The 23,742-nt window shown below is 41.5% G+C and overlaps 2 protein-coding genes across 4 annotated transcripts in view; one reads left to right on the top strand and one right to left on the bottom strand.

The window, feature by feature from the left end:
* plcd1a (phospholipase C, delta 1a) overlaps nt 1-13,024 on the top strand; it is a 20,849-nt gene extending 7,825 nt beyond the window's left edge. For all 3 annotated transcript variants that reach the window (XM_034108609.1, XM_034108607.1, XM_034108610.1), the window contains 12 exons: nt 21-150; nt 231-459; nt 539-740; nt 825-969; nt 1,855-2,007; nt 2,832-2,987; nt 3,196-3,352; nt 6,134-6,250; nt 6,338-6,507; nt 7,635-7,776; nt 8,211-8,360; nt 12,335-13,024. In XM_034108609.1, coding sequence (XP_033964500.1) covers nt 21-150; nt 231-459; nt 539-740; nt 825-969; nt 1,855-2,007; nt 2,832-2,987; nt 3,196-3,352; nt 6,134-6,250; nt 6,338-6,507; nt 7,635-7,776; nt 8,211-8,360; nt 12,335-12,426 — 1,843 coding nt within the window. In that variant the 3' untranslated portion in view covers nt 12,427-13,024. The remainder of the gene's footprint in view (nt 1-20; nt 151-230; nt 460-538; nt 741-824; nt 970-1,854; nt 2,008-2,831; nt 2,988-3,195; nt 3,353-6,133; nt 6,251-6,337; nt 6,508-7,634; nt 7,777-8,210; nt 8,361-12,334) is intronic.
* vill (villin-like) lies at nt 13,013-23,736 on the bottom strand. The gene is made up of 10 exons (XM_034108486.2): nt 23,699-23,736; nt 23,473-23,610; nt 21,968-22,126; nt 20,598-20,777; nt 20,123-20,268; nt 19,462-19,606; nt 17,443-17,631; nt 16,393-16,461; nt 15,809-16,090; nt 13,013-13,463 (listed from the first exon to the last, which is right to left on the bottom strand). The coding sequence occupies exons 1-10, from the start codon at nt 23,726-23,728 to the stop codon at nt 13,350-13,352; spliced, it is 1,452 nt and encodes a 483-aa protein (XP_033964377.2). The 5' UTR covers nt 23,729-23,736; the 3' UTR covers nt 13,013-13,349.
* Nucleotides 23,737-23,742: the final 6 nt, after the last annotated feature.

Below are 23,742 nucleotides of genomic sequence, written 5' to 3'. Positions count from 1 at the left end.
TCCTTACATCCTAATGACAGTTGGATCATCAACTGCATGCGGAAAGCAGACAAGAACGCAGACAACAAGATGACGCTGAAGGAGCTGAAGCACTTCCTGAGGCAGGTCAACGTGGAAGTGGACGACACGTACGCTGCAGAGATTTTCAAGGTGAGCCATAGCATCCTGCAGATAAATGTATTATCCATATCCATCGTCCGGTTGATTGATTGTCTCATCGTGTCTTACAGAAATGCGACACGTCCAACTCGGGCTCCTTGGAGGGCGAGGAGATCAAGCACTTCTACGACCTGCTGACGCACCGAGAGGAGATCGACGTGATCTACGGGAACTACGCTCAAACCGAGGGTCAGATGAGCAGCAAAGACCTGCTGAACTTCCTGCTGACCGAGCAGCGGGAGAAGGTGTCCATGGAGGACGCTCTCAAGCTGATAGAGAAATACGAAGTGGATGGAACAGGTACGAAGACTTAAGGGGTTTTAAACATGAGCGATAAATGTCCACATATTCATGGTTCTTTCTGACTTTCGTCCGCCAGCGAAGCAGAGCGAGCGCATGTCCAAAGATGGCTTCCTGATGTACCTGCACAGGGAGGCGGGCTCCATCTTCAACCCGGCACACAAACAGGTGTATCAGGACATGCGTCAGCCCCTCAACCACTACTATATCTCATCGTCACACAACACGTACCTGATGGAAGACCAACTCAAAGGGCCCAGCAGCACAGAAGCCTACATAAAGTAACTTTAACATAACAGGTGGAAACATCTTGGTTTATTTGTGCAGAAGATGCAGGTTTTTATGAAGGTGTTCTTCTCCTGCAGAGCGCTGATGAAGAGCTGCCGCTGTGTGGAGCTGGACTGTTGGGACGGGGCTAACGGAGAGCCGGTCATTTACCACGGATACACACTCACATCCAAAGTGCTCTTCAGAGACGTCATCAAAGCCATCAACGACTACGCCTTCAAAGTATGTGTTGCATTCAATAGCCAGGCATTTAAAGGGGACATATTCTGCACATTTTAAAGTTCATTCTTTCACACACACATACGGGTATTGGGCCGAGCGCGACACCGTACTTCCGGTATCCGCCGTTTTACGCGAGGTGCAAGCAGCCGTACACCGTCTAGGTGTTGCTAAGCTTCCTGGACTGAATATCATAGTCTATTGCCTTAATCAATATCTAGTCAACTCTAAAATACCACATATATGCAATGGCATCATAATATTATCGTGACAAGTAGGATATTCACCTGGTGTTTCCAGAAGATAGACGTAGATGCAGTTCAAAATCGACGAAGGCCACTGTCGTTTTTCCATACATCTGCAGGCAGTCAGTAAGGGCAATCCCACAACCCACACAGCTCTAGTTTACGCTGGTAACGACCTCGAGCACCCCTCAAGTCCAGAGATGGAATCCGAAGACATGCAGCGATTTCTTCGGTCGTTAATTCAGAAAAAAAACCTAGTGCGCTCTGCGTGGCTACGTTAGCTAGCTGTTTATATTTGCACTTCCAGGATATTTGCACCTCCAGGAAAATGGCGTATTTATTTATATATATATATGGCGCATGTTGCATTGTGGGTAGCTCGTGACGTCACTGTGTGTGAAAGAATACTGCATTAGTAATTAGTCCAATGTGTTGGAGCGCTAGCCAATCGAAGCGTGTGTTTTACATAGCGATGTCACAATATTCAGAAAGTAAACAAAGGAGTCCAATCGAGGCGAGAGAACTTTGATGTTAGCCTTTGCACAACAATCACAACACAGGAAAGGGAACACTCCACAAAGCATTATAGGGCCTCTTTAAAGTTGGATGCATCACTGAATGGTTGTTTCCTTTGTTCCTCCAGACCTCTGACTACCCGGTGATCCTGTCCCTGGAGAACCACTGCAGTGTGGACCAGCAGAAGCTCATGGCCCATCACCTGATCTCCATCCTGGGAGAGGCTCTGCTCACGAAGCCTGTGGGAAACACCATGCCCTCCGACTTCCCCTCACCTGAGGTGTGTGAGCTGCTCTGATCTCTATTTGAACATTCACAGCCCCTAAACAAACACCGAAGGACGGCGGCACCTCCAAATCCTTTCTCTTAAGTTAATGATCCACCTCACTGTCCTGTTTACTTAACGTGACTATTAGATTTGTCGGGGAATTATGTGAGCGCCCCATGAAAGCAAATCAAAGCCTCTGCTCCTCCGACGTAGTCTCTTCTTCTTCTCTGTTCTCCGGTTGTTGCCTGTTTTGAATGACGAATACACACTACCGCCGCCTGCTGGTAAGGAGAGTTATTGCCACTCACGCATGCGCAGTTCGTACGTGCTCGGCTGAAGTCTTTGCGGTGTGCTCCAGTCTGGTTCCAGTGCAACACATGGCCAACACGCAGGAGGACACGCCGACGCAATCAGCGTGAGCAGAGATAGACTGCGCAAAATATACAGATAGCAGGAGACAGAGGACAGCCACGGTCAGATAGGAAAACATTCAGGATCTGGATCAGTCTTATGCGACAATGGAAACTGAACTAAAGAGAACATTTGAAACTTTGGCAGTCTGCGTGATCTGCTTGCAGGGAGGGGCGGGCCGGCGAGTAAAGTAACGAGTAAAGTAACGAGTAAAGTAACGAGTAAAGTAACGAGTTACTTTATGTAGAGAGTAACGAAGTAGTGTAATATATTACTTTATTTTAAAGTAATATGTAATGTATTACTTTTTTTTTTAGTAACGACCCCATCTCTGTTTACTGCCTAGGGTGCTTGATCAGAAGTTTCCCTGGAAAATAAGACACAGCTTCCCAGTATTTTAAAAGTGAAACCCGTTTTCTGTGCAGGGGCTGAAGGGCAAGTTCCTCATCAAGGGAAAACGATTAAACAAACTGGATGCTGCGCTCAACAACAATAACAACAGCACCATAGAAGAAGACACCGTGTCTGAGGAGGACGAGGCTGCAGACTGTAAAGAGAACGGACGTAAATCTAAATCAAAGGTGAGAGAAATATGTTTTACTAACTTGAAGTACATTAAAAAAGGAATATAAAGCTTATATGGAATTCTTAGTATATTCTTTGTGTACAATTTGTAATTTTGGGCCATGACCAGAGCATTCCTATTGAAATAAGTACACACACAGATCAAATGTTCAGATATATGTATTTTCCTCAACTAAACTGAGCCACTTTTCTGTCTCTTTATAGAAATCCAAAATAAAACTAGCCAAAGCGCTGTCAGACATCGTGGTCTACTGTAAGAGCGTCCACTTCAGCGGCTTCGAACACGCCAAGGACTGCCAGGTCTTCTACGAGATGTCGTCCTTCAAGGAGAGCAAAGCCTTCAACCTGGCCGTGAACTCAGGTAAACATCCCACTAACAACCAGAGGTGGGAAGAAGTGGAGTACAAATACTTCGTTACTGCACTTAAGTACATCTTTCTGGTGTCAGTACTTTACTCCACTACTTACTTTTCTGACGACTTTTTACTTTGACTTCTTACATGTTGAACACAAATACCTGTACTTTCTACTTCTTACATGTTGAACACAAATACCTGTACTTTCTACTTCTCACATGTTGAACTCAAATACCTGTACTTTCTACTTCCTACATGTTGAACTCAAATACCTGTACTTTCTACTTCTTACATGTTGAACTCAAATACCTGTACTTTCTACTTCTTACATGTTGAACACAAATACCTGTACTTTCTACTTCTCACATGTTGAACTCAAATACCTGTACTTTCTACTTCTTACATGTTGAACACAAATACCTGTACTTTCTACTTCTCTCATGTTGAACACAAATACCTGTACTTTCTACTTCTTACATGTTGAACTCAAATACCTGTACTTTCTACTTCTTACATGTTGAACTCAAATACCTGTACTTTCTACTTCTTACATGTTGAACTCAAATACCTGTACTTTCTACTTCCTACATGTTGAACTCAAATACCTGTACTTTCTACTTCTTACATGTTGAACTCAAATACCTGTACTTTCTACTTCTTACATGTTGAACACAAATACCTGTACTTTCTACTTCTCACATGTTGAACTCAAATACCTGTACTTTCTACTTCTTACATGTTGAACACAAATACCTGTACTTTCTACTTCTCTCATGTTGAACACAAATACCTGTACTTTCTACTTCTTACATGTTGAACTCAAATACCTGTACTTTCTACTTCTTACATGTTGAACTCAAATACCTGTACTTTCTACTTCTTACATGTTGAACTCAAATACCTGTACTTTCTACTTCCTACATGTTGAACTCAAATACCTGTACTTTCTACTTCTTACATGTTGAACTCAAATACCTGTACTTTCTACTTCTTACATGTTGAACACAAATACCTGTACTTTCTACTTCTCACATGTTGAACTCAAATACCTGTACTTTCTACTTCTTACATGTTGAACACAAATACCTGTACTTTCTACTTCTCTCATGTTGAACTCAAATACCTGTACTTTCTACTTCTTACATGTTGAACTCAAATACCTGTACTTTCTACTTCTTACATGTTGAACTCAAATACCTGTACTTTCTACTTCTTACATGTTGAACACAAATACCTGTACTTTCTACTTCTCACATGTTGAACTCAAATACCTGTACTTTCTATTTCTTACATGTTGAACTCAAATACCTGTACTTTCTACTTCTCACATGTTGAACTCAAATACCTGTACTTTCTACTTCTTACATGTTGAACTCAAATACCTGTACTTTCTACTTCTTACATGTTGAACACAAATACCTGTACTTTCTACTTCTTACATGTTGAACACAAATACCTGTACTTTCTACTTCTCTCATGTTGAACACAAATACCTGTACTTTCTACTTCTTACATGTTGAACTCAAATACCTGTACTTTCTACTTCTTACATGTTGAACTCAAATACCTGTACTTTCTACTTCTTACATGTTGAACTCAAATACCTGTACTTTCTACTTCCTACATGTTGAACTCAAATACCTGTACTTTCTACTTCTTACATGTTGAACTCAAATACCTGTACTTTCTACTTCTTACATGTTGAACACAAATACCTGTACTTTCTACTTCTCACATGTTGAACTCAAATACCTGTACTTTCTACTTCTTACATGTTGAACACAAATACCTGTACTTTCTACTTCTCTCATGTTGAACTCAAATACCTGTACTTTCTACTTCTTACATGTTGAACTCAAATACCTGTACTTTCTACTTCTTACATGTTGAACTCAAATACCTGTACTTTCTACTTCTTACATGTTGAACACAAATACCTGTACTTTCTACTTCTCACATGTTGAACTCAAATACCTGTACTTTCTACTTCTTACATGTTGAACTCAAATACCTGTACTTTCTACTTCTCACATGTTGAACTCAAATACCTGTACTTTCTACTTCTTACATGTTGAACTCAAATACCTGTACTTTCTACTTCTCACATGTTGAACTCAAATACCTGTACTTTCTACTTCTCTACATGTTGAACTCAAATACCTGTACTTTCTACTTCTTACATGTTGAACTCAAATACCTGTACTTTCTACTTCTCTCATGTTGAACTCAAATACCTGTACTTTCTACTTCTTACATGTTGAACTCAAATACCTGTACTTTCTACTTCTCTCATTTCCCAAACAGCTGGTTCCTTTAGTCTGAATGTGTGTTGGTGCGTGATCATTATTCTTTAGAGTCACTGCGTGCCTATTGATTGGAACACGATCCGTGTATCCATCACTTCCTGGTCTTCTCTAAAGAAGAGGGACCAATGGAAACGTTGTCATGTTGCCGTTGTTCAGCATGGAAACATTCATTAGCTAACAATGACATTATTGTTCTATTAATATAAAGGGAGGTCAGGTACTCTTTAAAACAGCTGCTAGCTATGGGTACTTTTTACTGAAGGACACTTCAAAGCCTCGTTACTTTGACTTGAGTAAAGAAGTTTAGTCAGTACTTCTACTTTCACCAGAGCATTTTTAAACACGAGTATCTGTACTTCTACTTGAGTGAAGGATGTGTGTACTTTTGCCATCTCTGCTAACAACCCTGCGAGTGGATTATGATTTATCACAAGGAAAGTATCAAATCCAAATGTGTTGTGTTTTAATGTCTTCTCGTAGGGACTGCCTACATCCATCACAACATTGACAAACTGAGCAGGATCTACCCGGCCGGATCCAGAACCGACTCCTCAAACTATAACCCTGTTCCCATGTGGAACGTCGGCTGCCAGATAGGTACGCTACCATTAATATATCCAGAAGTCTAGCTATCAGTATACTAAGTGTTGTTGTTATTAAGAGTCTTTCTGGTTTGGTTTCCAGTGGCGCTGAACTTCCAGACTCCCTCTAAGGAGATGCACATAAACCAGGGTCGGTTTCTGCAGAACGGTTTGAGCGGATACGTCCTGAAACCAGAATTTCAGAGAAGCCTTTCCTCTCGGTTTAATCCCAACACAGGGCCCTGGCTGAAGAGGAAGACCTTCCATGTGATGGTAGGTGTTAGAACAATCTCCCTCGTCCCCGGCTTGAGCTTCAACCTCAGGATCCATGTATCCTCTCCAGAAGGAAGGAGTCATCACATACAGATAGGGGTGGGCGATATTGAAAAATATATTATCACGATATTTTTCAAGCAGTATCACGATAGACGATATATATCACGATATTTTTCCATGTCGGTTATTATGGTTATTTTCAAGTTACTTAACAGTAAGCACCTACAAGGTAAAAAGGAGTAACAGACCAAAATAGCATTTCAAGCTGGTTTTATTTCTGAAATGAATCCCTGAATGAACAATTCAACATGTTGATATGGCTTCAAGGCACAGTTTCTCAGTATAAACATGAACTTTCTGAGGTAGCACTAGCAGTGAACATCAATAAACATGAGAAGGAGGGTAAAACATAACTAAGTAAAACATAAAACATCAATGAGGAAAAGTCAGTGCCAAACAATTAAAATGTAAACTTTAGACTTGAAGTGCAATAAAAGACTTTAGCATAACTTTTTTTATTTTTTATTTTTTATTTTTATCACGATATCTCTAAAAAAGCATATCGTGGAGACCTAATATCGTCACGACGATATATATCGTCATATCGCCCACCCCTACATACAGAGCATCAACTAGTTCCTGAGCAGTGTCCTTCACATGCTGATATCCAAGAGAGGGAGTCACACAGTCACAAGATGGAGGAACAGAAAGCAGTATCACTTCAGACTAGCTCCACGTCAGAAATGAGCATGCTTGATGTCTCTCTCCATAGAGGCTGAATCCTCATGTTAATCCCATAGCTATCATCTGCCTCAAACAGTCCTGATGCTCTTCTAGGTCATCACACATCCTGTCACGCTCACAGCTCCAGTTGGGATACCTTTGTTCTCATGTTGCTCTCATGTTGGAAGAGAAGTTTCTTTTTGGTTTTGTTTGTCTCCCCTCCCTCCCAAATGTAAAGCGTCTTTGGGTTTAAGAAAAGCGCTATAGACATATCATTTATTATTATTATTTACATTCAGTATTTCCCCAACAGTACGAGATATTAAGCCTCAAAGAGAGATATCTGGTACCTGGAAGTGATTTCCTTTTGTAATGCATTGGTTTCTTTCCAAACAATAAAGGTGATCTCAGCTCAGCAGCTCCCTAAAGTCAACAAGGACAAGGACAAGCACAAGTCCATCGTCGACCCTCTGGTCCGAGTGGAGATCTACGGCGTCCCGGCAGACAACGCCAGCAAGGAGACGCACTACATCGATAACAACGGTGAGGAACACACATCAGGAAATAATCATATATCCAATGCAACTTTATTTATATAGCACATTTAAAAACAACCGTGTTGACCAAAGTGCTGTGCATCAATACGTATATAAAAAAACAGCATAAATACATTTAGACAAAACGAAACTAATGTAAAAGCACGAGACAATAAAAGCATCCTTATAGCCACAAACTGAAAACCCTCACACATGATGTCACAACATTTTAAAATTAAAACACAACAAAATAGAAAACCCCAATTTAGAAACACAGACATAGACACAGATAAAACGAACAGACATAACAAACAACAGATACATCGCAGCATCTTAATAATAATAATAATAATGCATTACATTTTTTATTAGAGCGCTTGTACAGGTGCTCAAAGCGCTTTACAAGTACATATTAGACTTAACAATCCTCCATGCCTGCAGGGTTCAACCCGATGTGGAATGAGAAGTTCCAGTTCAACATCCACGTGGCAGAGCTGGCCCTCCTGCGGTTTGTGGTGGAGGACTATGACACAACGTCCCAGAATGACCTCATCGGGCAGTACTGTCTGCCGCTCAGCAGCGTACAGAACGGTAAGAGATGCCAGCACTCAGCTACATATCAGCGCCATACACACCTCTTGAAGCCCATCATTTAGAATCTAAAGCCTCAAGATATTAAACTAGGTTGCAACAGACTGAGGAATAAAGAAATGTGCAGAGTTAAAGAGACCCTATTATGCACTATATATATACACTACATACTGATATACACCTGGACATCAGCTGGAGAGGACTCTTTAAAGTAGAGACACTACATACTGATATACACCTGGACATCAGCTGGAGAGGACTCTTTAAAGTAGAGACACTACATACTGATATACACCTGGACATCAGCAGGAGAGGACTATTTAAAGTAGAGACACTACATACTGATATACACCTGAACATCAGCAGGAGAGGACTCTTTAAAGTAGAGACACTACATACTGATATACACCTGCACATCAGCAGGAGAGGACTCTTTAAAGTAGAGACACTACATACTGATATACACCTGAACATCAGCAGGAGAGCACTCTTTAAAGTAGAGACACTACATACTGATATACACCTGAACATCAGCAGGAGAGGACTCTTTAAAGTAGAGACACTACATACTGATATACACCTGAACATCAGCAGGAGAGGACTCTTTAAAGTAGAGACACTACATACTGATATACACCTGAACATCAGCAGGAGAGGCACTCTTTAAAGTAGAGACACTACATACTGATATACACCTGAACATCAGCAGGAGAAGGACTCTTTAAAGTAGAGACACTACATACTGATATACACCTGAACATCAGCAAGAGAGGACTCTTTAAAGTAGAGACACTACATACTGATATACACCTGAACATCAGCAGGAGAAGGACTCTTTAAAGTAGAGACACTACATACTGATATACACCTGAACATCAGCAGGAGAGGACTCTTTAAAGTAGAGACACTACATACTGATATACACCTGAACATCAGTAAGGAGAGGACTCTTTAAAGTAGAGACACTACATACTGATATACACCTGAACATCAGCAGGAGAGGACTCTTTAAAGTAGAGACACTACATACTGATATACACCTGAACATCAGCAGGAGAGGACTCTTTAAAGTAGAGACACTACATACTGATATACACCTGAACATCAGCAGGAGAGGACTCTTTAAAGTAGAGACACTACATACTGATATACACCTGAACATCAGCAGGAGAGGACTCTTTAAAGTAGAGACACTACATACTGATATACACCTGAACATCAGCAAGAGAGGACTCTTTAAAGTAGAGACACTACATACTGATATACACCTGAACATCAGCAGGAGAGGACTCTTTAAAGTAGAGACACTACATACTGATATACACCTGAACATCAGCAGGAGAGGACTCTTTAAAGTAGAGACACTACATACTGATATACACCTGAACATCAGCAAGAGAGGACTCTTTAAAGTAGAGACACTACATACTGATATACACCTGAACATCAGCAGGAGAGGACTCTTTAAAGTAGAGACACTACATACTGATATACACCTGTACATCAGCAGGAGAGGACTCTTTAAAGTAGAGACACTACATACTGATATACACCTGAACATCAGCAGGAGAGGACTCTTTAAAGTAGAGACACTACATACTGATATACACCTGAACATCAGCAAGAGAGGACTCTTTAAAGTAGAGACACTACATACTGATATACACCTGAACATCAGCAGGAGAGGACTCTTTAAAGTAGAGACACTACATACTGATATACACCTGAACATCAGCAGGAGAGGACTCTTTAAAGTAGAGACACTACATACTGATATACACCTGAACATCAGCAGGAGAGGACTCTTTAAAGTAGAGACACTACATACTGATATACACCTGAACATCAGCAGGAGAGGACTCTTTAAAGTAGAGACACTACATACTGATATACACCTGAACATCAGCAAGAGAGGACTCTTTAAAGTAGAGACACTACATACTGATATACACCTGAACATCAGCAGGAGAGGACTCTTTAAAGTAGAGACACTACATACTGATATACACCTGAACATCAGCAGGAGAGGACTCTTTAAAGTAGAGACCCTACATACTGATATACACCTGAACATCAGCAAGAGAGGACTCTTTAAAGTAGAGACACTACATACTGATATACACCTGAACATCAGCAGGAGAGGACTCTTTAAAGTAGAGACACTACATACTGATATACACCTGAACATCAGCAGGAGAGGACTCTTTAAAGTAGAGACACTACATACTGATATACACCTGAACATCAGCAGGAGAGGACTCTTTAAAGTAGAGACACTACATACTGATATACACCTGAACATCAGCAGGAGAGGACTCTTTAAAGTAGAGACACTACATACTGATATACACCTGAACATCAGCAGGAGAGGACTCTTTAAAGTAGAGACACTACACACTGATATACACCTGAACATCAGCAGGAGAGGACTCTTTAAAGTAGAGACACTACATACTGATATACACCTGAACATCAGCAGGAGAGGACTCTTTAAAGTAGAGACACTACATACTGATATACACCTGAACACCAGCAGGAGAGGACTCTTTAAAGTAGAGACACTACATACTGATATACACCGGAACATCAGCAGGAGAGGACTCTTTAAAGTAGAGACACTACATACTGATATACACCTGAACACCAGCAGGAGAGGACTCTTTAAAGTAGAGACACTACATACTGATATACACCTGAACATCAGCAGGAGAGGACTCTTTAAAGTAGAGACACTACATACTGATATACACCTGAACATCAGCAGGAGAGGACTCTTTAAAGTAGAGACACTACACACTGATATACACCTGAACATCAGCAGGAGAGGACTCTTTAAAGTAGAGACACTACATACTGATATACACCTGAACATCAGCAGGAGAGGACTCTTTAAAGTAGAGACACTACATACTGATATACACCTGAACATCAGCAGGAGAGGACTCTTTAAAGTAGAGACACTACATACTGATATACACCTGAACATCAGCAGGAGAGGACTCTTTAAAGTAGAGACACTACATACTGATATACACCTGAACATCAGCAGGAGAGGACTCTTTAAAGTAGAGACACTACATACTGATATACACCTGAACCAGGGTTTCCGTTAGCCGGTTTTTAGCTGGTAAAATGTATTAAAAACCGGTAAATTCAAAACCTGCCGGTCAAAATGTCTGGTAATAATTAGGGAGGCTCCGATCGATCGGCCGCCGGTCATTGTCGGCCGATATTCACTCTTAATAGTTTGATCGGTGCTCTCTATAAAGGCCGATCAGGAGAGCTGGATCTGATCGATATGGACATAAACGCGAGTGAAGTGTAACCGGACGCGAGAGAGATCAGATCGGCTGCTGAGTCAGACCGAGACACGCAGCTCTGCATGATCACCTGAAGCCCCGCCCACTGTTTAGCGAGCTGCAGGAGCTGCATGAGAAACTGGCTGTCAGGAGAGAGAGGGAGGGAGAGGGGAAAAGAGAGTTTCTCCCGTGTTATTATTCAAAGTTAATTTAAACTTTTGAATTACTACAAGTAGTTTGTTTGAATGTAATAATTATGTTGTTTGTTGTTTGTGGAATAATTTATTGAAAAATGAATCTGAATTTTTCGATCTGTTATGATTATAAACTGAAGCAATATAAAAATGAGCCCCGTGAACTGAGTTTTAAACATCAGCATATCTGCTCATAGTCCGGTAATTACCTGCTAACGGAAACTCTGCTACACAACTCTTATTATTATTATTGAAACATGACCGGTAAGTTTCAAATTTGTCCGGTAAAATAAATTCTGCCCGGACATTTGACCTGTGAGAAAAAATCCTAGCGGAAACCCTGATCTGAACATCAGCAGAATAAGCACTAAAGCTCAGATTTTCCATGAACAAGAGTTGCTGACAGCATAATTTAAATCACATGGTTCCATATTGAGCGGTCTGAATAATGACTTGAACTCACTTCCTCTTTTTGCCCCAGGATATCGCCACGTCCCCCTGCTCACCAAGAGAGGAGACGTCATCTGCTCCGCCGGACTCTTTGTGCACCTCATGCTCGTGGACGCTCAGTAAAAAAAGAACCTCCAAGTGGTTTTCTGGAAACTCTAAAAGGACCTTTTAAAGCTACGTAATTTAACTCTGATCAAATATTGAATGGGAAGCTGACTCACCGCTGTCTGCCTAACACTGTCCTGTTGAGAAGTGTGTTCGATTGAAGCAACAAGAGAGTGAATGAATGAACGAGCAGTGTGGAAATTATTTAACGAAAGTCTTTAAACTGTATATTTCATATTGGGGAGAAGTACAATAAATTACAGGAGTAAAATCCAGCTTTTGGATATTCCTGAATAGTGTTGTAATGTTTATAAATGTATTAAAAGCACAACAAGCACCTAACCGTTTTAGTGACTTCACATTGATTTATGTTTTGTGCCGTAATGACGATGCTAACTGGACCGGTATGATTTTAAAACGCTCATTTAGAGCTGTCTGTGTTTTCGTTTTTTAAACTTCCTTTAGACTTTTTTATTGAGAATATTAAGAAAGTCATCCATAAATCACCAAGTGTTTCCTGTCATAAACCTCTTTATATTTCACAGTATTCCTGTCTCGTCTGTTATTATACCTTTGCACTAGCTCTCAAATAAAACCAGAAGAATTTCTCATCAAAGGTTTTTGTGTTTTTATTCATAATGCAAGCGATTCAGCAAATGGCAATAACATCCTGAGAAAACTTAACCACGGTAAGATCAGCTTAAAACATTGAAAAATATAGATAAATACAAAGCATTACAATTAAAAATTTATTTAAAGCATAAGTTATTTTGTAAAATCACAATCATGGTAACTAGCATTTTAAATCGTTTTAATGGGATGATGGTGGAAGAAAGTATTAAAAAAAACATTAAAGTGATATGATTAAGGCCTGTCTGCGAACAGCGGCCTTATTTAGTGTTAAAAAGACATGTATCTGCTAAAAATATGTGTATTCTTTTTCAGAAAAGTCCTGCTTTTTTCTTCATGTCACTCTGCCTCCACTTCGGGAGCCGCTTGAAATCTGCTCGAGTTGTTCCCAGCAGGTTCTCAAAGTCCTTATCAGACAGGTAGTCCTGGAAACACAGGGGAACAATAGAGTAAGACTGCCCTCTGCTGGACACAGGTTAAATATACACCTTTCACGGAATCATTATCTTACAAACCACTTGATTAGGTGTCTCTTTGTGGTTGTTGTTTTCCTATCATTGTCCTACCATTACTATTGTCTCCTTGTAGTTATGTGTGTGTCTTTATGTGTATCTTTGTTGTGTCTATTTGTCGTCAGTTTGCATTTCTTCAAGGTTGTTTTCCACCTCAACCTGACAGCAGATGGAAACTGTGACCTTTGACCTGTGCTGGACTATGGTGATTTGTTATATATGAAATGAGCAATTGGCTGAAATCTGGCATTATTAATCTCTTCTCTTTTGTGAGATTAATGTATTTGTATGCATTACATTACATGACACTTGTAAGACGCTTTTATCCAAAGCGACTAACATACATTCAGTACTGTGGACAATGCCCACAGGAGCAATGAGGTGAAGTGTCTTGCCCAGGGACACAACAACATGCTGACTGCAGTGGGACTCAAACTTGCTATACCCTGATTCAAAGTTCAGTGCACTAAGTTCAGCGCACTACTCCACTGAGCCACAGCCTCCTGCATATCCTTGTTGAAATAAATACATACTTATCTCCTTTAGCAGGGACGTGCACAGACATTTGGAGGGGCTACTGCTCTAAACTGGAAAAAGGCCCCCCCCCCCCCGAAAAAAATATTTGACCAAAACGATTATTACATTAATTAATTTGAATAGTAATTCACATCATCATCTCATAACAAAATAAGCTAAGGCGACTACTTGCATTCGGTGAATTGATTTTTTAAATGAAAACCAGGGACATTTTTGGTTTTGGGGTCCATATATCATTGAAATATCTCATGTTAGTAACTACTAAAGAGAAAATGGGGACTATTCAATGTAGTTTGACCATTGCAGACATACTGATAAAATAGGGCTTCTATAATTACCTTCAATAAAGTCACTAATTAATGAAACCAGTTCAATACGCATTATTCTTATTCTTATCATTCTTTATGAGCGCAGTAACGGTAAGGTATCTAATTACTGATTTATTTAGTATTCCATAACTTAATAACAGAGATGGTCAAACTGAAGTAGAGACATGGCAGAAATCCTACAATGAAGCGGGCAGTGAAGTGTTCTCTGAGAGGGGGCGATCAAGAGAAGAGAGCGAGCGGCCCCGTCGAGGGAGTTCACCACGCGGGCTATTATATGTAAGAAGAAGAAGAAGAAGAAGAAGAAGAAGAAGAAGAAGAAGAAGAAGAAGAAGAAGAAGAAGAAGAAGAAGAAGAAGAAGAAGAAGAAGAAGAAGAAGAAGAAGAATGAAGCTGGTGTGTTTCCCGCAGCGAGACGCTACAATACTAATTGTGGGCTCATCACGTTGATTCGACCACAACTGAAAAAAAAAAAACTCTCGCTCTCTCGAGAGGGGCAGGTCAGCCAAAAAGGGGAAACGGGCCGTTGCCCGGGCAACAATAGCCCGTACCTGTGCACATCCCTGTCCTTTAGTCATTATGCATAATAGTTATTGTGTGTCTCTCTGTAGACATTGCATTGTCCTGTTGAGTCTGTGTGTACATTTTGTTTATAGGAAACCACAAAGAAGGGCTAAGAAAATGCAGGTATTGTTTGTAAAGCACAGCTGTTCCACTTTCATTCTGAATAAAGAGCTTTACTAATCATGTGTGTGTGCTTTTTATATCATAACCTTATCATTCGGTGCACCTACTACTAAATATTGGATTACCTTTCGGAGATATTCAATTTAGAAGACTCTTAATAGATCTGTAGTTAAAAAAGCAATCAGGACATTCTTTTAACGGGCTCAGTAATCCATGTTTACGGAGAAAAACACATTAAAAGCCACTTTGAAGAGGTGAGTTTTTGTACGTCTTTTGAAGGTGGTGATGCTAAGTTAGCGTTTTGTCTCCTACACTCAGGGTGTTTCTCAATGTCGAGGAAGGATGCTCCAGAGCCACTTTTTCAAGGATGCTACGCCATCGAGTCCCGCCGAAGGACTGTTCCAATGTCCAGGATGCTTGGAATTCTACCGAGGCCGGCGTCCTTCGTTGCGGGAAATTTCGAGGCTAGGGAGGATTCTCGCCTCGCTTCTGAAGGATCTGACTCGGAGGGACTTGTCCTACCAAGGAAGCGTCCTCGACATTGAGAAACACCCCCTGACTCTGCACCCACCTCTCTCAGGTCGACAATTGGAGGAAGAGAGTAAATGCAAACATAATAATAATAATAATAATAATAATACATTTTATTTCGATGCGTCTTTCAGGACACCCAAGGTCTTGTCTGCGACACCCTGACTCTGCACCCACCTCTCTCAGCTCGGGGTCCACGGCAGCCGGCAGCTCGTCGGGGGTCTTGTTGACGAGGAGCTCGGGGGCCAGAAACATGGCAGGGTCTCCAGTAGAGGGGGAGGAGGGGGAGAGGGTCACGGAGGCTGAGTTTCTCTGGGTGGACGGGCTGCTGGGGGTGGAGGGTCTGGGGGACAGATCCCCTCCGTGGATCCTGTAGGCCGGAGGGGAGCTGGCGGGGCCTCCAGGAGCCCCGTAGCCCCCCCCACCAGCACTCTTATTGAGATTAGTGTTGTTCAGATCCTGCAGACAGGCGAGGGAAATCATCATTCTGGTGGTTTTTACATGACATCTGGGAGAAAACGTCTAAATTGTAAGCATTTGAGGAGTAGTATGAGTATTTCAACACATTAGTCATATTTACAATTGGGATATTAGTTATTAAAAACCGATTGAGATTAGTGTAATGCAGGATCATTTTTTTTACATGACATCTGGGAGGAAATATCAACATTGTAAGCATTCACAGATTAGCATCATATGTACCATTGGGGTATTAGTGCATGGTTAATAATTAAAGGGATTAGTGTTAATCAATCACTTACAACAGTGATCTGTGACAGAGACGCTGGATCACTCAGCTTTTTTTTCATCTCCTCATAGGAGTTGCCTCCCTGTTGAGAAGATCGATTGAGAATGGGTCAGCATGCAGGGTTCAACAATGTGTGTCTGAAAGGATTCATCAGCTGTGTCTCCTCTCAGTCATCTGCTAATGTCATACACACAGACTGAACAGGGGTGTGTCGCCATGCAGCTTTCTCTTACTGACAGTCTAGGGCAGGGGTGTCAAACTAAATGTATTCGCGGGCCACATCACAATTATGGTTGCACTCAAAGGGCCGGTTGTGACTTTAGGACTATATAAATAAATAATATATATAAAATAATGTATTATAATACATCATTTCCTGTGCATTGAATTATTATCGGATAGGGTAATAACTTCATAATTAACTACGTCTGAAAGCAGAAGTCTAGGGCAAATAATTGTAAGTCTCTTCAGTGAGCATGTCACAAAACAAGATGCATTGTGGGACATGTAGGCTACTTTATGGGCACGTAAAGTGGCATGTAACCATATAATAAACTTATTATATTCTTTGCATGCGGGCCACATTAAATGAAGTCGCGGGCCGGATTTGGCCACCGGGCCTTGAGTTTGACACCCCTGGTCTAGGGTGTCCATTTTGAATTGGCCCTCAGCTAATTCCAAAGTATAATGAAATATGGCCCACAAATGAAACTTTTGCTTGTCTTGTATTGTACTTCTTAAATATATCTGTAAACATATATTACACAGTATGGTGTTCATGTGTTGATAAGCACACTTTCAGTCAATTAAAACATGATCGAACAAATCTAAGTTGATAAGAAAAAAGCCCAATAACTTATTTACATAACAACCTTTCCTATTTCCTCTTATGATAAGCGATGTGAGGCTTCTGTTGTAAGGAATGAGCTGCTAAAAAAATTATTAAACCCTATGGAAAGCTGTCATAGGCTGCAGCTAGTGAGTGGCCCAGCCCTTCGTATGTTTTTCTGTGTGTGGCCCTCGGAGAAAAAAGTTTGGACACCCCCGCTCTTTACAAACTCACGCTCCACTTGTGAGGGTCCCAGGCGTTGAACCAGCCGGTGAAGGTTGGCGGTTCGAATCCCTGTTTGACGGAGAGCACGGGTGTGTCGGGGTCTCGGCCCGCAGGGTGGGTCCTCAGGTAATCCTGCGCGCTGTTCCACGCCTCCTTCGTCTCGTACTGGTTCGCTGAGTTCCCGACCCACAGGAAAATCTGAGGGGAAGTGGGGAAAGATGGAAATGTTGTACTTTTTTAAGATGGAAATATGGCAAGCTTATTTATATAGCACCTTCAACACAAGTGCTTTACACCAATGGTAAACATTAAGAGCATTCATTTATAGTGCAGCGGAAACACATTATAAAATAACATTGGTACCAAAATGGTACCTTTTACTTCAATACATGTTTAACAGGTGAAGTGTGTGGCTATATCTGAAGCTTATGCATTATTTCCTGAATATTATTTTAAGTTATTTCTATTTTTCTGAAAAATTGAGTCCTGAAGCATTTAATGTTGTTTATTTTTGTTTAAAATTGAATAAAATCTCCTAGTGGAATATTTCATCTTGTTTTTATTATTTGTTAGGGTTACCAGGGTTACCAGGGTACCAGTTATTAGGAGTCTAGGGATTACACATTGTATTGTTTAATTGAACTATTCATATTTTAGACTGCGCTGTAACTTTTATCCATGTATTTTTCCTTAATGTTTATTTTATTAGCTTTTCTTTTTTAATGCTTAATGTCTTTCATTTTTTTTTGTAAAGCACTTTGAATTACCTTGCGTTGAAAAGTGCTATATAAATAAACTTGCCTTGCCTTGCCTTACACGGCGTATCTGACAGAGACGTATTATTATTTATAGATAAGGCTGAATGTATTGATCCCAATTCGGGACATGTTTTCGTCACAGTAAACAAGGCATTGCACAGTTTAGAGTAGAACATAAAAACACATTTACAGTCTGTCTGAAATCTGTCTTTAAAGTCTCTAAACTTAATTTCTCTGCTGCTGATTATTCAAATTGAAATGTCTTGTTTTTAGTGTCTCCTGGCGAGAGCAAGTGCCAGACTCGGTCCGGTGGATAAGGAGTCAGACCGGGGACCAGGAGCCGAGGCTCTGAACCGACAGCAGCAGGTAGGACTGCGTCACACAACCGGGTGTAATGTGTCTGTGCATCACGAACAAAACACAAAGGGTCAATTCAAAAACTCCAAACTTAATAGGGTCTATAAAAGATCACCTTTGCGCCTATCAAAGACTTCAGAAATTGCGTCAAAAACGTCCGCTCGCGTCGCGTTGATTTTCAACTTGCGCATTTTCGAATGTCCATTGAGCAGAGATCACGTGAGTAGCCCGAAGAGTCAAGCTAGCAACTCAGTTAGCTTGACGGGCAATTTCCAAGTCCTTTTTACATGCTGCGTATTAAAGACATTACAGGTAACACGCCTTACTTTTACCTTTAGCTGGAGACGTTGTTGCTATTACATGTGCGCGTGCGTGACGGTACCTTGCGTGCCCTGCGTGCGTCTGGAGCAGTGCAGTGGACTGGCTTTTTGTCAACTCTAGTTTAGACATTATATACAATAACCTAGGGATACACAATCTGACAAAGGTTGTGCAAAATACCACAGACATCATAGTATCGTAATATATGTATATTTAAAAAAGGCTGCTTTATTGATCAATTAAGAATCAAGATACACATGTGTGGCTAATTAATAGATACATAAATGGGTTAGCGTTTATATCCACGCAGCTGAAGGTGCTTACCTTTCCTCAAAAGTGTGTATTTATATAATTGATATGTATTATCTAAATAATATGAGTTTTCAAGGAGAAATAATCCCATAAAATAAATAAATAAATACTAAATAGTATTTGATGACCTTAAACTTTCACCTTCAATTATTATATATATATGAGGTAAAAACTTCTTAACTTTTTAAACTTTATTTGATCACTTAATGACTTATTTCCCACATATACCCTTTTATTACACTCTGTAGGTCTTCAGAAAACTTGATGTCTCCCCCCTCACCTCCTCCCAGGTGTCCAGCAGCATCACGTCCTCCTCGTCCAGGTCGCTCTGGGCGAAGTCCTCCACCTCCGTCATCCGGAACTTTCCAATCTGATTGGAGCATTCAAACAGCCGGGGACTGTGGGGGGGCTCCTCCTTCTGCAGCCTGAAACACACAGCTCACTGTAATCTCTGTGTGTGTGTGTGTGTGTGTGTGTGTGTGTGTGTGTGTGTGTGTGTGTGTGTGTGTGTGTGTGTGTGTGTGTGTGTGTGTGTGTGTGTGTTGTGTGTCCAGACTACATTTCACATGGCATTGGGCATATTCCACTGACCTTGATATAACAATAATCCATGCAGACTTAAATGTAAGCTTATTAATGTTCCAAATTTAGAGCTTTTTTGGACGAGTCCTTGCCAACAGGCTGTTGTTATTGTCATTTTGTATGCTTTACATAATATAATACATAATTAAAGAACAACAAAAGCTTGAAGGCTCAGAGTTATTAATATCTGTGCTGCAGAATATTTAAGCAAAGAACAACAACGAGAGTCCAATTGAATAGCAACATAAACCATCTCTGGAATATGTATTGTTTAAACTAATTTATATATATATTATATATATATAAAATATGTTATAACATATTTAATGGATTGGAGTGTTGGTGATTTCTGTGCTCACCTCTTGTCGCTGGCATAGGGAGCCTTTCCTCCCAGATTTACCCAGAATTCAGCTGGCTCCTGGCCCTCCATCACCACCTGCTTGTCCTGTTTGGACAGCACATCAGACATGGCCCTCCCCATCACCCTCTCATCCCCGCTGCAGCCCTGCACACACACACAAGCCGACAACACACACACATTATGTTAGAACAATCTCCCTGGTCCCCGGCTTGAGCTTCAAATCAGGATCCATGTATCTGGGATCCTCTCCAGAAGGAAGGAGTCATCACATACAGAGACTAGTTCCTGAGCAGTGTCCTTCACATGCTGATATCCAAGAGAGGGACACAGTCACAAGATGGAGGAGTAGAAAGCAGTATCAATGTTTACTTCAGATTAGCAGTTGGGATACCTTTGTTATCACGTTACTCTCATGTTGGAAGAGCACGCTCAGTATTTCCCCGTGTGGTTAATCCAGCTTGTGACTGACGTACCTTTCCGTACCACAGGAAGCACATGTGGTCGGTCTTCAGCAGGAAGACGTCGTTGGTGTTGAGAGACGAGGCCCTCGACGGCACCTCCGTGGCCTTCGTGTTCATCTCGTCGGTCCCTCTGACCTGGAAGAGCCTGGCCCCGCCCTCAGGGTTAGCTACACCAGGTCGGCCCGTACCACCCTACACACACACGCACGCACATGCACGCACACACACATGCACGCACACACACACGCGCGCCCACACACACACACACACACACACACATAAATGCCTGTTTCTAGTATTTTTTTGGAGGCATTATTTGTATCAAACCATAAGACTGGATAAAAAACGATGTGTACAAAGTCCCTCATTTACTGTTCCCTAAAACCTTCACTGAGCCAGGATTTTTGTCCATTCAATCATGAATATATACAATTAAAAGAATCCTGGCACTGCTCGCTTCATATACTAAAATAAAAAGTGGAAATATTACTAAAAACACTCCGTTACAAGTCCTGCATCTTACTATAGTAAAAGTACAAAAGTACGAAGATACCCCATTTCAGAATCATATCTGTTAAATGTGGGGTAGGTAAGTTTCAGAAACCGGCTCGAGATACACTTTTTGTTATATTCCATGGAATGCTCTTAACATCCCGATGGCAATGAATATCTGAAGTGCTTTGACAAAAAATCCATAGAAAAATGTCATCTGGAGAAGCCGTAATACTGTAAAAAGTACAACCAATCGATTGGATGGCCTACCTGCCTGTCAGCCTTCCATCGGGGCACAAACTTATCTCATGCCCTCATTGGTCATGTGCGCGTTCGTGTGTGTTGGAGGAGGGGCTCTAAGGAAGTGGCAGATTTTCTCCGGTTGTGTGTTTTCAAATTCTAGCGATCTCGAGGCGGTTTCTGAAACTTACCTACCCCACCTTTAAATGACTGGATTATGATTATTGATGCATTAACGTGTTCATCGAGGTGGAGCGAACTTAAATTACTTTATACACTGCTGCTGGATAACTTAGCCTATTATCATAAATCAATGTTTATTTATACGTTTGTTTATATGTTGTATTAGCATATATTCTGAGTATGTAAAGTAACTAATTTAATCAAATGCGGGAAGTGGAGTAGAAGTATGTAAAGTAGCATTAAATGGAAATACATGGAATGCATGTGGAGGATGATTTCCCTATGGAGCGACTCCTCCTCCAGCCACCTACTTAAAGGGGCTCATGCGTGTGCCTCTCCTGCGACACGTTTCCATGCTTTAATGTTCAAAAAGCTCTTTATTTTTGACAGGAAACGGAAAAGCACAATAGGAACACTTTAAACCTGGAGCATTTGCTATCTGTCAAAAAATGAATGCAAATCTGTACCTCAAAGATGACGAGTTTGCCTTTGAAAATAGCGAGGAAGTGGCGAGGCTCCTTTCCCATGACCACCCTGACCTGCACCGGCGCTCCATTGTACTTGTTATCAAGGTCCACAGCCTGGTAGGCGCTGGCTGTGATCTCGTCCTTAGTGGCGTGGCGGCCCTGGTAGGACACAGAACAAATGGTGTTTTCAGAGCCAGAAAGGAGAGATTAAAAGTCTCGCTAGGGAATCATTTGCTTAGGAATTCAACCTTCGACACAGTTCATCACTTCTCCTCTCACTGTCTCCTTTCCTACGGCACAGGTCTACGGCCTTGGGTATTGCTGCCATCTCTCTTAAGGAGGGGCAACTCGTTGTTGTTGCCAGGCTATGACCGAGAACAAGCCGCCATGACGTGCACATTGAGCTCTAGTTAGATTCAGGGTCCATAATGTTTAGCCTCGCTGATAAAGAATGTTGATTATTACACTCGTTAAAACCTCGAGCTGCAGAAGAGTTCTTCAGAATTCAACTCTCCGGCCATAACTCCAAATAAACCGTCAGAGCCCCAGCTCTCCTCGTGCCTCTCTGAGCCCTGTTTCCAATTGCTTCAGAAGTTTCCCGCACAGGTCTCAGAGATATACAGAACCTGTCTCTGATTGGCTGAAACACCAAACAGATCATTGCAGCATTACCCATAATCCCCTCTGTTTCAGCCCTGTTTCCAAAGTGCTGATTCTCTGTCTGTTACAGATGAAGATAAGGAGCCCCTCCCCACGCCCCTCTGAGAGACATTTGGTTACAAAGAACTCAATGGAGCTCTAGGAGGAGATTCAGGTGATAAGGTGGGGGGGGGGGGTACCTTGGTTGCTGATTGGCTAATGGTTACCAAGCCAACACATCGTTATGACATCATAAAGTGGCCAAAATCTGATCAGCTCATTTTCAGACAGGTTTTTATAGAAATGGATCAAAAAGAGAGAGAATCTTTGTTCCTGAAACTTTCAGAGTCTCTTTCCACAGAGGGGACACATGTTGATGTAGAAGAGACGTGAAGAAGAGGGGACACATGTTGATGTAGAAGAGACGTGAAGAAGAGGGGACACATGTTGATGTAGAAGAGATATGAAGAAGAGGGGACACATGTTGATGTAGAAGAGACATGAAGAAGAGGGGACACATGTTGATGTAGAAGAGACATGGAGAAGAGGGGACACATGTTGATGTAGAAGAGACATGAAGAAGAGGGGACACATGTTGATGTAGAAGAGACATGAAGAAGAGGGGACACATGTTGATGTAGAAGAGACATGGAGAAGAGGGGACACATGTTGATGAAGAAGAGACATGAAGAAGAGGGGACACATGTTGATGAAGAAGAGACGTGAAGAAGAGGGGACACATGTTGATGTAGAAGAGACATGAAGAAGAGGGGACACATGTTGATGAAGAAGAGACGTGAAGAAGAGGGGACACATGTTGATGTAGAAGAGGTAAACAAGGGACTGAGCCCACTGAGGGTCCTGACCTGCCACATGTAGAGTATGTACTGCTGCTGGTTGGATATCTGGTACGTGTACAGCACCGAGTAGCAGTCTCCTCCATAAAACTGCCCGTAAGTACTGGGGTTGACTTCCGCCAGCTCCAGGTCCTCGATACGCCACACCTGTCGCAGAGAGGAAGGTTTAAAAGCGAGTCAGCGGGTGTCATTAAAGCTAGGATTTAGTTTCTGTGGGTGTATTGTTTCACTCCACCTTCACGTCTCCAGATCCGTCGTCCACCATGCGCTGCTGTGCCG

Source organism: Pseudochaenichthys georgianus, chromosome 20 (assembly GCF_902827115.2).
Source record: "Pseudochaenichthys georgianus chromosome 20, fPseGeo1.2, whole genome shotgun sequence".
Lineage (NCBI taxonomy): Eukaryota > Metazoa > Chordata > Actinopteri > Perciformes > Channichthyidae > Pseudochaenichthys > Pseudochaenichthys georgianus.
Note: the sequence above shows the minus strand (reverse complement) of the source record. Positions and strands in the feature narration are given on the sequence as shown.